The sequence below is a fragment of the Polyodon spathula genome, chromosome 42 (genome assembly GCF_017654505.1).
Source record: "Polyodon spathula isolate WHYD16114869_AA chromosome 42, ASM1765450v1, whole genome shotgun sequence".
Taxonomy (NCBI): domain Eukaryota; kingdom Metazoa; phylum Chordata; class Actinopteri; order Acipenseriformes; family Polyodontidae; genus Polyodon; species Polyodon spathula.
Genome location: NC_054575.1, coordinates 864,546 through 880,721, shown reverse-complemented (window position 1 = coordinate 880,721; position 16,176 = coordinate 864,546). Strand labels below are relative to the sequence as shown.

Genomic DNA, 16,176 nt, shown 5'->3' with positions numbered 1-16,176 from the left:
AGGGAGAGAGATTTAAGTCTGGTTCAGGATTAAGGTTATATTCTGCAAAAAAAACAAAAAAAAACACATGGTAAAAAAATTAGTCAAAAATCTATATCACACATCTGGATACTATTGTGGACAGGTAATATATTCTTAAAACAATAACTGTGTCCTATTATAATGTACAAACCCATTTTCAATATCCCTCTCTGAAAACGATGGCGGATTTACACGTTATAACAAGACAAAAATAGACCACATTCCAGACCGCTCTAAGTTCATAAATTGAGTGAATGATTCAATACTGGGAATCTCTTCTTAAAAAGATGGTATTTATTAAGCGTGCAGCAAAATAAGTTTTAAAATCACACAAAACAGTTACACAATTAATATCGCATTAAAAGCATTACAATGAGAACTAAGGATTTAAATGACAATTCACCAAAGAAATATTAGTACTTACTGACATTACAACAAGGGATCGCACAATACCTGAATAGATATTTAAGAGTATTGTTACCTAGCTTGGAAAGCAGTCACATTCAGCGTTCTGCTACCTTGTGTTTCTCTGAGTGTCAGGGCCCCTGACCTAGATGGATAGATAGATACTGAGAGCTGAGGACTCCACGTGAGCGAGCAGGGATCAGAGGAGATCAGGAGATCTGTGGGGCAGTCAGGAGATCAGGGAGCAATCAGAGAACCAAGGAGCTAATGTTTACAGTCAGCGTCTATACTTAAAAAAAGAGATGGTTTGAATTTCCTGCCACATGCTCCGATTGGCTAGTTTGTGCCTGAATGGGCTTGCAATCTTGATTGATCTCTCCCCCTTTTGTCTGATCTTTTAAAACGTGCATAACTTTTGCTAAATAATTCAGATTTAGTAGTGGTTTTAAATCAATACAATGTGACATTTGTCTTCAATCTCTAAATCTTTAAGCTAATTTAAAGTCATTTTTCTCTTTCTTTCAGGCTTGTGTTAAACCATCCTTTTCTCACTAGACTGGGTAATTCAATTGCAGAGATGGGTTTGATCAGCCTTTTGTTTCCTGAGTGCCTGATGCATTCAGGTGTTAGATTGATCATTATCGCTAGGCAAAGTTAGACAAATTAGTTTAAAGATTTAATTCAATTCTGTTAAAATTAAAATATCCACGACATTTGCAATATATTTGTAAATACAAAGACTATATGATCTACACACCCCAATACTTGCCATACATGTATTTATATAATTTTTAACTAATCCCATTAAAAACGTATCACCAAAAAATATGAGTTCATACTTTCCATACATTGTAATTCTGCCAGCAGAGATCCCAGTTGGAGTTGATACCAGAAATTATTATTTTACAGGTAACATTGTAAAAAAAAAAAAAAAAAAAAACGATTTACATAAAACTCAAAAATAGCTAAAAAGAAGCCCTTCATATATTATAGCCAAGGTCTGAGTTTCTATCAGTAGAACTTCCAACCAAGCTCTACTGGTAGACATTGGATTGCGTCAAGTTGACATGGAAAGAGTTTTATTTTCTGATGAATTTCCTAAGCCTAAGGATTCAGTCCGTCTTGCATTTGCTTTGCTTGATTGGGGAAAAGTCCTTGATCCCAGCATTTAGGAATTGGTTTTCTCCAACATGACAGCGATGAAATTGATTCCGTCGCTTTGGATGTAAGAGCTCCCGGCAAAGATGTAGAGAATGGGGTTGATGCTGTTGCTAAAGAAGGCAAAGGCCGTCAGGGTGGATTTGGTGGTGTGCACCACATCCAGGAAGGCCTTGTTGAGTGATTCTTCCCCAGCTAAAGCATCCGAAACCTGGATGAGGTTCACAATGTGGTAGGGCATCCAGAAGACAGAGAAAGCGACCACAATGGGAAGGATAATCTGTTTGCTTTTGTTCTCAAACACGCTTCTCAATTTCCAGAAAATGTATAAAGAGCAGAAGAGGATAATGGAAAAGGGAATCAGGAACCCAGCGATGGTCTCCAACAGGTATTGCAAAACCAAGTGCTTTGGATCATTGTGGCACGGTAAACAGTAAAACAATTCTCCTTTTGAGAAAACCCTGTATTAAAAAAGGAGAAAAAGAAAGTACTGGTTTGTTAGTAAGTAGGGCTGGGTTTTACACTTGCATTTAATAAGTTGTGTTGAGAACATTCTTTTTTTTTTCAGTTCGATATTCTAGTTCAAAGTCCATGGTGCTAACAAAAGACCAGTAAATCTAGCCTATATATATACATTTGCTGCCATGTTGTAGGTCACAGGTTTTTGTATGTGAAAAACACACACATTAAGGTAAAGAGCACTTTTTAAAACTGTTCTACCCTTGATTTTCTCCCAATTTGAAATGCACAATTATTCAACTCTGCTCACTGCTGCAACCCCTGCACTAACTCGGGAGACACAAAGACGAGCACTCTGAGTACATGGATGGACCTCCCCCTTACGTTGCTGGGTCAAATTAATGTCATAAAAATGAATGTGCTGCCTCGATTCCTATACCTGTTCCATTCATTTCCTGTTTCTCTCCCACTTAACTTTTTTACAATGCTTAATAAATTAATAAAGCAATTTATCTGGCACCGTAAATCTCCTACAGTGAGCTTGGACAAGTTAACCCTTGCATACGGTTTTAGAAGCTTATTCCTTCCCAACTTTAAAATGTATTAGTGGGCAGCTCAAAACAGATTCATATCAATGTCGTGCCAGACTGATTCATTTCTTGGCTTTAGATTGAGAATTTTGAGCTAAACAAGGACGTAGGGGCTGATATAATATATAAATGTAACCAAAAATTATTAAGAAAAAAAAACTCCCATTAACCATTAACCCCTTGCGGTCCTATGTCGGACCAGGTCCGACATTACAATTTTCCCTTTCCAGTCCGATGTCAAACCCTGACCGACATCATCAAAAAAGACGTAAAGCACAGGTCTCTAGTCATTTTTTCTCCAGAAAAAGCAGAGAAAACCTTTCAATGTTTGAGTGAGGCTGATAGGAGCTGAATAAAGCTGAATAAAAAAACAAAAACAAAGGGCGTGTCTCATAGCCCCTTGTCCCACAGAAATAACACGGACATAAAAAGAGGAGAGAGCTGCTTCTGCATCCAGCACTCAAAGAATATCACTGACATTTGCAGAGCTTTTTGAGATGTTATAATAAAAAAATGAATCACTTGGATTGCATTATTGAGGAGTTTGGTGATAAAACAAGTGATCAGGAGAGGGTTTATCAGTGTGCACATCTATAAAGAGGTATGTGAAAAATACAGTGAACAAGGGATGGGGCTTGGCTTTAGATACAGTACTGAGTGTCATTTGGCGATTCAATGCCTTTTAGACCTGTTTTACTCTGAATAAATAAATAAATAAATAAAATAACTAGTGCATTGTAAAATAAACACACTGTTTGAAACCTTGGATTGGACCGGACACGGCCTGACAAGCGCTTATAAACCTGACGCTAAGGGTTATTATTTAAATTATATATATATATATATAATATATATATATATATATATAGTTATAATATATATATATAGATATAATATATATATATATAAATATAAAAAGAGTGGATTTTTTCTCACCTAAGATCCCTATATGGGAAAACAACTTATTACCAGTGATTTTTAAAAACAACATTTTTAAATCTTGGCATGAGAACGGGATTACCCACTTAGAACAGTGCTATCAGGATGGCATGCTTTTGTCCTTTGAAAAATTTCAATTGTCTAACAAACATTTTGTTTGTTTTCTACAACAGAGAAATTTCATTAGAACAACATTAAAAGGTCAGCTGAGGTTGTCCGATATGACAAAGATTGAATCTCTTTTCCATCAGGAACAATCATCTTGTAAATGTATATCCAGAGTCTATAATACACTTAGCAATGCTCTAATCTTCAGCTGTTCTGGCAGGAGGTCTGTGACACTTTGTTGCTGATTCTTGATATCCCTTTCCCAGTGGACCCTCAGATCTGTCTGCCAGGGAACTTCTCTGGAGTTCCGCTCCCAAATAAACATGCAATAAAATGTATTGACCTGGCACTGGCTATGGCTAAAAAAAATATACCTCTGAAGTGGAAGCTAGACTCCGCTCTTCCGGTTTCACTGTGGTTTTCTGAAATTAATGGCTGTCTATTTTTGGAAAAAAATACTTATGCTATAAGAAACAAAACAAACATATTTTATAAAATATGGCAACCTTATATAGATTACATGGAGGGACTTCCTTTGAGGCATATTGACCCTAATATATTTAAGGTGCTATATACTGGATATATGCCAACTAACATAACTGGTATGGATATTTTTTTCTTTGTGTTTGTACAGTTTCTTTTTGTATCTTTCTGCCATTATGTTTTGTAAAATGGAAAATAAAAATAATATAAAAATAAAAAAAATAAAAGCATCTGCCCCACTCTTAAATAAATATCTCCTCTTATAAATGCTCACTGGCGGTAGAAGAGCATGGGAATCGCGAAGAGGAATGCCAGGCTCCAGATGACCAGCAGAGTCTTGAGGAGAGCCCTCTTGGTGCGCAGCTGCTGTGACAGGAAGGGACGGGACACGGCCAGGAAACGGTCGAGGCTCATGGCGGTGATGAGGAAGGTAGATGCGTACATGTTGACACTGCAGAGGTAATGAACCAGCTTGCAGAAGGCCAGCCCAAACTCCCATCCTTGGCCCCGGGTGGCAGAACGTATGAAGAAGGGAGTGCTGAGCAGAACCAGGGCGTCCGCTGTTGCCAGATTCAAGACCAGCAGGCAGGTGACGGAGCGCCGATCCACACGACACAACACTGTCCACATCACAAACAAGTTCCCTGGGAAACCCAGAATAAATGCCAAGGTCAGGCAGACAGTGCTCAGGATTTGAGAGAGGCCAGGGGAGGAGGAAGGAGGTGGAGGGTGGAGGGAGAGGAAGGGGGTGGTAGAAGAGGAGAAATTCATTTTTTGATGCTGGACTGGAATCTGGTTAAGAATCAAGATCCTGTGAAAAGAAAGGGGAAAAACAAAGACACATTTTTCTTCTGATTTAATTCTCACATTTTCTCAAAAGAACATAATAAGGTCAAGTGGCCAGGATTTGAGAGGTTGAGACCAGGGGAAGAAGAAGAAGGTGGAAAAGGAGACGGGAAGGAGGTAGAGGAAGACAAGTTCATAGTCTGGTTTGCGATAGGCTGCCTCTGCAGAAGCTAAAGATAAAAGAAATTTATAATGTAAGCTGGATTGCTCCTGTATGAATATAGCGATCTCAGTTCAATGGTGGAAAATCCACTTTCAATTACTGGTACAGACTTTCCTCATTTTTCCATTAATTATAATTCACATGAGAGCAATCAAGGAGTCACCATTACATCTCAAGAGCAGCTTATCTTGCACATAAGAAACTACGGTGCAGATCTAAAGTTTAAAACACCACGACTCTTGTATGTTATAGTATGTAATAGTAGTTCCAAATTACAATCTTTTATGATTTATAATAAGGTAAGATATTGCGTGCAGGGTGTCTCATCATAAGTTTCAGTAGCCAGAGCCACAAGAGATGTCATCTCTTATAAAAGTGAATATGTTGCAATTATGGTGAAGCTGTGTAAAATGTTAAATTGTAAATGTGTGCACCCAATACCAATGGCTATGTTTTCCATTTATTGATTCCAGTATTCAAAAGTTTCACGTCTATAGTGACACAACTAATATGACATCTAGTTACCTAATTGTCTGGGAGACAAGTCAGGTATGGAGATCGTCTATCATGAGGAGAGGGTTCAGGTAAGCTGTGTGTGTGTGTGTGTGTGTGTGTGTGTGTGTGTGTGTGTGTGTGTGTGTGTGTAGCTGAACTTTGTAAACCCCTCCACTATGCTTATCTAAACACTAGTTAATTTCTTGGCATGAGTTATAATGTCAATCCACCAAGGTCAAAATGTACCTCAGTTGATCAGATCCTTGCTCCTGTGCCCAGCCTGGTTGAGTAAAATAACAAGTAGGATAACCCACTCCTAATGCAGCTGGGCTATACAGTGTGATCTTTACAAAATCATTTTAAAGATCAATCATCTGCAATGTAGATGATTTAAATTGCAATTGAACAGAGGAATTAATGATGAATAATGAATTTTGCAGGAGACTTTGTCTGTGGGTGCTGACAGCTATCCGCTATGCTGGCAACTAGCGAAAACACGATAACAGTGTGTAGTCCGAACATAAGAACTTAAGAAAGTTTACAAACGAGAGGAGGCCATTTGGCCCATCTTGCTCATTTGGTTGTTAGTAGCTTATTGATCCCAGAATCTCATCAAGCAGCTTCTTGAAGGATCCCAGGGTGTCAGCTTCAACAACATTACTGGGGAGTTGATTCCAGACCCTCACAATTCTCTGTGTAAAAAAGTGCCTCCTATTTTCTGTTCTGAATGCCCCTTTGTCTAATCTCCATTTGTGACCCCTGGTCCTTGTTTCTTTTTTCAGGCTGAAAAAGTCCCTTGGGTCGACACTGTCAATACCTTTTAGAATTTTGAATGCTTGAATTAGGTTGCCACATAGTCTTCTTTGTTCAAGACTGAACAGATTAAATTCTTTTAGCCTGTCTGCATATGACATGCCTTAAGCCCGGAATAATTCTGGTCGCTCTTCTTTGCACTCTTTCTAGAGCAGCAATATTTTTTTTATAGCGAGGTGACCAGAACTGCACACAATATTCAAGATGAGGTCTTACTAGTGCATTGTACAGTTTTAACATTACTTCCCTTGATTTAAATTCAACACTTTTCACAATGTATCCGAGCATCTTGTTAGCCTTTTTTATAGCTTCCCCACATTGTCTAGATGAAGACATTTCTGAGTCAACAAAAACTCCTAGGTCTTTTTCATAGATTCCTTCTCCAATTTCAGTATCTCCCATATGATATTTATAATGTACATTTTTATTTCCTGCGTGCAGTACCTTACACTTTTCTCTATTAAATGTAATTTGCCATGTGTCTGCCCAGTTCTGAATCTTGTCTAGATCATTTTGAATGACCTTTGCTGCTACAACAGTGTTTGCCACTCCTCCTACTTTTGTGTCGTCTGCAAATTTAACAAGTTTGCTTACTATACCAGAATCTAAATCATTAATGTAGATTAGGAATAGCAGAGGACCTAATACTGATCCCTGTGGTACACCACTGGTTACCACACTCCATTCTGAGGTTTTTCCTCTAATAAGTACTTTCTGTTTTCTACATGTTAACCACTCCCTAATCCATGTATATGTGTTTCCTTGAATCCCAACTGCGTTCAGTTTGAGAATTAATCTTTTGTGCGGGACTTTGTCAAAAGCTTTCTGGAAATCTAAATAAACCATGTCATATGCTTTGCAATTATCCATTATCGATGTTGCATCCTCAAAAAAATCAAGCAGGTTAGTTAGACACGATCTCCCTTTCCTAAAACCACGTTGACTGTCTCCCAGGACCCTGTTACCATATAGGTAATTTTCCATTTTGGATCTTATTATAGTTTCCATAAGTTTGCATATAATAGAAGTCAGGCTTACTGGTCTGTAGTTACCTGGTTCAGTTTTGTTTCCCTTTTTGTGGATCGGTATTACGTTTGCAATTTTCCAGTCTGTCGGTACCACCCCTGTGTCAAGAGACTGCTGCATGACCTTGGTTAGCGGTTTGTAAATTACTTCTTTCATTTCTTTGAGTACTATTGGGAGGATCTCATCCGGCCCAGGGGATTTGTTTATTTTAAGAGCTCCTAGTCCCTTTAACACTTCTGCCTCAGTTATGCTAAAGTTATTTAAAACTGGATAGGAACTGGATGACATGTGGGGCATGTTGTCAGTATCTTCCTTTGTAAAAACTTGTGAAAAGTAATCATTTAATATATTTGCTATTTTTTTTTCTTCATCTACGATTTTGCCATTTGTATCTCTTAAACATTTAATCTCCTCTTTGAATGTTCGCTTGCTGTTGTAATATTGGAAAAACATTTTGGAATTGGTTTTAGCTCCCTTAGCAATGTTCATTTCTATTTCTCTCTTGGCCTTTCTAACTTCCTTTTTGACTTGCGTTTGCAGTTCTGTGTACTCTTTCTGCGTACTTTCTTTTTGGTCTTTTTTAATGCTCTATAAAGTGCCTTTTTTCGCTGAATATTTTTTTTAATTGATCTATTAAACCATTTTGGCAATTTAGTTTTACATTTAGATTTGTCTACTTTAGGGATGTAATTGTTTTGCGCCTGTAGTACTACATTTTTGAAGAACAACCATCCTTCTTCTGTCGGTGTTTTCTCTATTTTACTCCAGTCTACTTCTGTTAGTCTCTGTTTCATACCTTCATAGTTTGCTTTTCTAAAATTATAAACCTTAGCTTTAGTCATTACTTTTGGGGTTTTAAAAAACACTTCAAATGAGACCATGTTGTGGTCTGAGTTTGCCAGTGGTTCTCTGACCTCTGTTTTAGTTATTCTGTCTCCGTTATTTGAAAAGACTAAATCAAGGCATGCCTCCCCTCTAGTCGGTGCCTTGACAAATTGTGTTAGGAAGCAGTCATTTGTCATTTCCACCATTTCAATTTCATCCTTCGCGCTACCCACCGGGTTTTCCCATTTTATATGGGGGAAGTTGAAATCCCCCATTAGTATGGCTTCTCCTTTGCTACACACATTTCTAATGTCATTGTATAACAGATTAACAGTCTGGTATCGCCACGTATAAGAAATGGCTTTTCGGGGCCACTTCCCCACAAAAGAAGTCGTCGCCAATGAAATGAAAATGATTCATGGTTCCTTTTTAAAAACCACAAGCAGCTTCTCTGTAAGTAGAGGGTACAGTAAACATTTGTGCATCTGTGTTTATGTGTTTTTGTGTTAATTAGTTCCAGTTACTTTTTAAAGGGGATTTAGCACTTTGAAACTGAACTGTTAGTGATGGTTCCTACTTCTGTCACAGATGAATGTGATACATCAGGCATAGACAGCTATAAAAGCTGTGCAGCTTCACTCTGACCATGCAGTAAATGCTGACATTTCTCAACATTATCTGACCCTATGTGATTTCAGGTTGCAGACGCATGAGAAAAGGCTGTACGACTTTCCAAAAAAGATGCACGTCGCAAGAGTGTGGATGATGTAATTCCGACCTGTCACACAGGGTCGGAGACCATCGACCTCTACCAGAATTTATGTCGGAGTCTGAAATATGAACCAACCTTTAAGAAGAATGCCCCCAGCTAGCTGCTTTGCAAAGTTGTTTAGAATCTGTGACAGGTGGATTTATGTGTTATGAGACCTGTGTTCTGTGTGTAACTGCCTTAATAAACGATTTTTGATTTTGTACGGTTCTCCTTGTCTGGCTACCTTATTTCCGGACCCAAAATGCATAACAATAAACATATATTCGAATTACCTTATTGAAATGGTTCTTCTGAGATTCTACTTCTCATTTGAATTAGAGACATTTGTTGTCTTGAATGCTTGGACATACATCCATGTTCAATACATCTCTGTGTTAAAAGACAACTGTACAGCAATTTCAGTGTTATGGAGAACATTTAGACCAAATTAGACATAAAATAAGACAGATTTCCTTTTTTTATTATACACACTTCTGTATTTGAAGTTGGCTTGGTTTAGAATACAGATACTAATTTTCACATGCTTTCTAAAAACCACAAGCAGCTTATCTGTAAGTAGAGGGTACCGTAAATGTTTGTGCATCTGTGTTTGTGTGTGTGTGTGTGTGTGTGTGTGTGTGTGTGTGTGTGTGAGTGTGTGTGTGTGTTTGTATTAATTTGTTCTGTTATTTTTTTAAAAGGGAATTGAGCACTTTGAAACCGAACAGTCAAGACCAATGCCCCCAAAAAACGGGTTCACGCTTTGCAAAGTTATTATGAATCTGTGAAGTCGTATCCAATATTCATAAAGATACACGGAAGAGGTGGCATCACTGACAACAGCAGCAACATGTTATTGATACTGAGTTCTTTAAAACAAGTCCTAATATAATAGATGTTAACACTTTACATTATGCGTCTCTAATTACTGTCTGTTTACATAGTAGTTAAATACAGGTCATGGACATAATGTGTAAATCTTTTTGCACAATATATGTAAGAACACAATTGTATCAGAAAAGGGTTAGGGATCGGGTTAGGGTTATATCTTGCACAAAGATTTACATATCAAGTACATTGTAATTATGCAAATGACATTGCAATTATGTGTAAGTACACATATTTATTTACTAAATTTACTGTGTCATTACTATGTAATTACATTCCATTAATGAACTTAATGTAAGGTGTTAATGATAATATTTACATTTATGTCATAGAGGGTTTTTTTCCAGGTTGTTTTTTTTTTTATATATATATATATATATATATATGTACCATGGCTTCCTCATTTGAAAAGAGCTTCGTCGAGGCGGAACCCTGTTATGGCCTCGTGAACGTCTTTTTAGATAAACTAGATCACAAACTTTTCTTATGAAAGTATGTTCTTATGTTCTAAAGCCCTTTGTTGTTTCTTCAGCATACAGTACATAAAATACAACTAGAGATCAGCCTACCTTTAATGGAGAAGGAATATTTTGGTTTTGGCTTTCAGAAATTCTCCTCATTTTCCAGGAAGAACCCCTCTTTAATCAAACTGATACTATTGAATACATCCTGCTTTCAACAGGAAATGTTGATTTCTATCAGAACCTGTGCTACCCGACATTTGCAAGTTACTTGTCTTATTTGGGTCTGCTTTATTTACATTATCACCAGCCGCTATTAAAGGAGGGCTAACCAAGGTGACCAGTACCCTTCTCTTACCCGTTATTAGTTTTATTTAAATTAAATATAATTCAATATGTGGTGTTTGTGAGTTATACAATTGTTAAGGTTATAGTTTTTGTATCCATTTGGTTCTTGATAGCACACATTCTAATTACTATGGTCTGGTCTGTAGTATAAATTATATTTCTATACATATTAGCACCCCCGTAACCATTACAGAATGTGATGTACAAAATAAATGTATCAAAATTCACTGCAATTGTCAAAAACAACTTGCATAAAAATCTTACAACACAAGAGACAAAATCATGCTAACAAGAATGAGAATTGGGTATTGTGGGGTAAATAGGTGTTTATTGAGGGTGGGAATTAATGAAAATGGATTCTGTGCTATTTTTACATGTTGGATTAACACATGATTTCCATTACATGAGAGTAGATGTTGAACTTCATGCTGATTTGAACTCTGCTCTCGCCAAGATAAGCACCAACTAAGACATGGCTTTACAGTAAACTAATGTGATCCATCTGCATCTCCATCCATTTGCGTTGTTTTCCATCTGATGATGTAGATATCCTTCTGTTTGGTGTTGATTGCTGAAGTGTAATGCTGGCTCCAGGAATCAGCTCATTTTGCCTCCCCAGCGCATCAGCACACACAACAGCTGCGATGCTGGCTCCGGGGATCAACCCAGTGCATCAGCATGACAACCGTCTGGATTGAGCTAAGTAGGGTACATCTCTGGGGTCTTCAAGTGGGCACCTTCCATCCTCTGTGTTTCGTTGACTAGCCCATGACAAGAGGGTTCAACAGTGATTCTGGCATCCCAGCATCACCCCCCTCTATCCCCCACTCAACTCAGCCCAGCTTACTTACCTGTACATCAGCGCTGCTTTCTTTCTATTGTGCTTGAGATCCCCATCCAGAATCTTTCCGTCTCAACCACAGCCAGTTGCTGCTCTCTTCTGCTGCTTCAGATCAGTTCTTCACTGTTTAACGCAACTCTTGGCCACTGAACCCGACGTCTCTGAGAAACCGGGTTGTAAAGTGTGCCACAAATCCTCGACAACCCACCTCCACTGGATAAACTCGGACTCTCCATCCTCGCTGTTCCGCTTCAGCAGCTAGTTGAGCATATCGAAGTTTCTTCCTCTCATACGCCTCATCCATAGCATCTTCCCATGGTACTGTTAACTATCAGATGAACAAGGCGTGCTGATCCAGACCACAAGACAATGTCTGGTCGAAGGTTAGTGGTAGCAATCTCAGGTGGAAAAATAAGCCGTTGACCAACATCTGCCAGCATCTTCCAGTCTCTTTAGCAGCCTCCAGTTGTCCTGAGCGAGGCTTGATTTTAACACCTTTTCTTGGTGGTTGCTCTCGTGGGTGGAGGAATATTGTCTTTTGTGTGTAATGCTTTGATGGAACTGGTGGCAACTTATTGGTCAGGTTACGCTTGTCTTCAGGAACGCTTCGGTTCCATTTAGCCTTTCTAAAGTAAAACAGAGATCCACATTTACTGTGTCCCATGCAGTTTTCACACACTCTTGGACATTTAACTCCAGGCTTGTGCCCGTTGAGGTTCTTATCTCTCTTACTCTGGTTCATTTGACCGGGGTCACAAGGATCATTAGGTTCATCACTGTGGTATCCACTCAAGTCCTCCTCACGTCTATGACAGGGGTGCTGATATCCTGCAAACTGTGGTTTGCTTCCTGTCGCTGGATTTCATTCTACTGACTTGACTGACTTCATAAGAAGTACTGATCAATGCAAGGCGAAGCCCTTGTCCCTTCTCCCGCAAGCATTACATTCTCCCTTGATGAATCTTCAAACCCCTGACCTTTGTCGCCTTGCTCCAGCCACAGACACAAACCTGGAGCTCCATGTCTTTGCTAACTGCAGATCTTGAACTAATCTTTTTTGAAGTACTCTCCATTCTCATATCTGTTTCCGTTCCTAAATCTTTAATCGCGCTATCCAACGTTGAGTCATTTTCCGCCCCCGCTCTCGCAGGGGTATTTTTGTCTTTAATTTCTTAGAAGCCTTGGGCGGGTGTCACCAGCATCCTGTTTACCTTTTAAAACATAGAGCTGGATACTGCCGACCAGGGTAGCTAACCCTTGCCAGCCCCAATGAGGTCTCTTTCCTCCTGTCAGCTGTCTCTCCATGCTGTCACAAGGTATTTCTCTTGTTGCCAGCTGCACTATTCACAGCAGTCATTGGATGTTTCCAGATCTTCATGATTTCCATTACATGAGAGTAGATGTTGAACTTCATGCTGATTTGAACTCGGCTCTCGCCAAGATATATACCAAAAGTGGTATCAGTGCATTGAACAAGACCTGTGTTTTTATTTAATATGTCAGTGTGAGGTAGTGCAATCATGTGACATTATTAGAGTTCAAAGGTCAAGCAGAGTCATGTTTTGAGCTGTTTTTGGACCTCTTTTAGTTAAATGGTTGAGTATATTCATCAGATTATGTGTCAGTTTTTTTCCCAAAAAGATTCCATCTAGAGCTATGGCCAAACATTTTGCATCCTCTATAATTTTAGGATTGAGACATGATTTAAAAAAAAACAAAAAACTATATGAACATAATTTAGAGCTTTTATTTAACATCATGCAATCAATGTATTGCATGTTAAATTCCAAAAAGTCCTTTTTTTTGTCAGTCTTTTATTAAGTATATGGAGATCTGCAAACCACTGTGTAATTCAATGTTAGGACTTAGACCAATTCAATTCGTATCCTGAAAACAAACTGAAATCATAAAAAAAGACTGACCTAAAAAAGGTGAGAGAGTGATTGGAGAACACTATTAATAAATAGAAATGCATCAAGCGGCATAAAGTGAAATGTGGTGCTGTCTATTATTGAGTGATAGGGGAATGAGTGGTAGATTGGCGGATAGCCTGAGCTAATGGTTCAAATGACAGGGCAAACAGCAGAGGGGATAGCGGGCAGCCCTGTAATAGTGTGGTGTTGAAACACCACCATGGGACTTGAGCAGGAGTTTCAATAGGGATAAACCTGCAATAATTTGCGTTTGCGAATAATTTCTGCACTATGTACTTCAGAGAAAAAGAATTTTGATGCAAAAATGAAGTCAATCCTAGAGAAGGATTTACGCCTGGCCAAGAAGAAAGTGAATTCTCTCATTGAAGGGTTAAACGCACGCCAGACATCGACTAAAGCTATCAGAAATTAAGCGTAGCATAGCAGAAGCAGCGAGGTGCTGTGTATTGCACTGCTGCAACCCCGACCGTTCATGTCAGCACCAAGAATTCATTTAAAATCCGATAGGTCTAATAATATTTTGTTCAAGAAATTCAAGAATTCCAGATCAAATACCGTTGGGGCATACACCGATACAAAGGCGACTTTTTTTTTTTACCTGAAATAATAGTTTTAAGACAAACCACTCCCCAATCTCGATCTCCTTCTGTACCCAGAATAGTAATCTGGACATTGCAGCGCAATACAATCAGACAGCCCACCCACAGACATGAAATTCCCATAACATCGAAAAGAAAAAACAAAGTAAACATGCCTGGTAGATACACTAACATGGCAATCAGCCGAAGGTTAAAACAGCTAAGCCTCGTAGAACGTGCCATAAACAGAGCCCACTTAATTTTGGTTGGAATGTAACCAAGTAGTAAGCGCTGACACACTTAAACGCCTATGCAGTAAGAAATAAACTGAAAGTCAGTAAGTACATATCGATCTTAACATAAAAAAATATGTCTGTACACATATATACACATATCCACACACGCATACACACACAGTAATAGTAATGTGCACAGAACAACATTTTTCAGTTTGTTATATCCTTACTCCTATATACTTACAAATAAAAAAATACGAGATGCCCATCTACCCACATATCAGATTAACTTCTTAAATAAGCCACATTTAAGCAAATATCTGTATAACTGGGTAGGAAGAACAAAAAGGGTTAACAGGTAAAGAAAAATACACACTTATACATGTGTACACACACACACACACACACACACACACACGTATACATACACATATATAAAAATAGAGAAGAAACCCAATTACAATAATAATAATAATTAATATAATAATAATAATAATAATAATAATAATAATAATAATAATAATAACGTCCAGAAAGAACCCAAGGATCCATAGTTTAAAGGGGCAGTCAGTCAGCTTACATCAGGTAAATAGGAAGTTCAAGTTTGCCTGGTGAAGAAAAAAAAGGCCAGTAATAGATCCTGTATTGTAAAACAGTGCTCATAGATTCAACTTTATATACTCGGGATCAAGCACTAGAGGGCCAACGAAACCAACACAGCGGAGAGAGGAATTCAAAACAAAACAGAAACGTATTAATCCACTGACCACTGTGTAGTCAAATTTACACAGTGGCAAAATGAAAAGAGCAGCTGTAGAAAACACCATACATAGATATTTAGGTTATAGAGAGGGACGACGCTTCGCTCGAGCTTCCTCTGGTGTGTTGCACAGAGTTTGCACCCCCTTGTGTATAATTCTAAGTCGAGCTGGATATCGTAAAACATTCTGTATTCCATCTTGGTGTAAAGACGTCTGGATTTGTGAAAGCACTTTCCTGCGCAGTGTAGTGGCTTTTGAGTAGTCTGGAAACAGCAGTTCATCGTGACCATTTGAGTTATACACAGACAAGAGGAGACAGACGGCGCTTGCTTTTTCCCCAGACTAGGTGACTGAAACAACCCGTTGCTAGAGGACATTCGGAAGCCAATTCACTGACTGGACGCAGTTAATTGTCCAGTTAGTTTACATTGTTGCTTCTTTTTTTTTTAAATCCTGTTTGAACTGTTTATTTTCTTTTGACTGTCTCGCAACTTGGATTGTCATTTCTGTTAAAAAAAAAAAAGCGAGGTGTTTTTTTTTTTGTTTGTAGATTAATATAAACTTTAAATATATTGAAATCTATTGTTTGCTTCACCTGTGTGCACCCACATGCTCACAATATTTTTAATTTTAAAAAGGAAAACTGCTGTGTACCAAAAGGTGCAAAATCAAAAAGAAAAAGGTAATGTAGGAACACAAAAATGTGAATAATTGATATATATATATATCAATTATATCAGGATGCTTCGGACTACAAATCCTTCAGCATGATGGAAAATGCATAAACAAAGTTAAAAACAAGTTTTCTTTCAAAAGAAACTTACGCCAACACGAAATGTAGACGTGTTGCTTAGATGTTCCACGAAGCGATCAGCTAAACGCCCTTTTGTTTCTCCTGTGTAGTTTGTTACATTTCACACAACCAATGCAGTATACTATTCCTTTACTGGTGGTAAAAGAGTCATGAATAGTGAATGAAGATTTTAACCCTTTGATTACTGTGTTGTTGTGTATGTATTTAGCAGTGGGACAACGTGACCTGTTGCA

At 38.2% G+C, this 16,176-nt stretch overlaps 1 protein-coding gene across 2 annotated transcripts; it reads right to left on the bottom strand.

Moving 5' to 3' along the window:
- Nucleotides 1-362: 362 nt before the first annotated feature.
- Nucleotides 363-15,758, bottom strand: LOC121305297 (leukotriene B4 receptor 1-like). Of its 2 annotated transcripts, none has more exons than XM_041236889.1 (3): nt 14,949-15,758; nt 4,438-4,974; nt 363-2,045 (listed from the first exon to the last, which is right to left on the bottom strand). In XM_041236889.1, exons 1-3 carry the CDS (start codon nt 15,029-15,031, stop codon nt 1,595-1,597), a joined length of 1,071 nt encoding a protein of 356 aa, XP_041092823.1. In that variant the 5' UTR covers nt 15,032-15,758; the 3' UTR covers nt 363-1,594. The 2 variants fall into 2 exon arrangements, with proteins under 2 accessions (XP_041092823.1, XP_041092824.1); XM_041236890.1 differs by lacking the exon at nt 14,949-15,758 and adding an exon at nt 14,613-14,691.
- Nucleotides 15,759-16,176: the final 418 nt, after the last annotated feature.

Bases quoted from the DNA above. Each gene is read 5' to 3' on its own strand.
- LOC121305297 (XM_041236889.1), bottom strand. From the start codon at position 15,031: ATGAGCACTGTTTTACAATACAGGATCTATTACTGGCCTTTTTTTTCT. The intron at 4,975-14,948 runs GTAAGCTGACTG...TTCTTTTCACAG, and splicing joins GAACTTCCTATTTACCTGAT to GATCTTGATTCTTAACCAGA. The intron at 2,046-4,437 runs GTGAGCATTTAT...TTTTTAATACAG, and splicing joins CCCATGCTCTTCTACCGCCA to GGTTTTCTCAAAAGGAGAAT.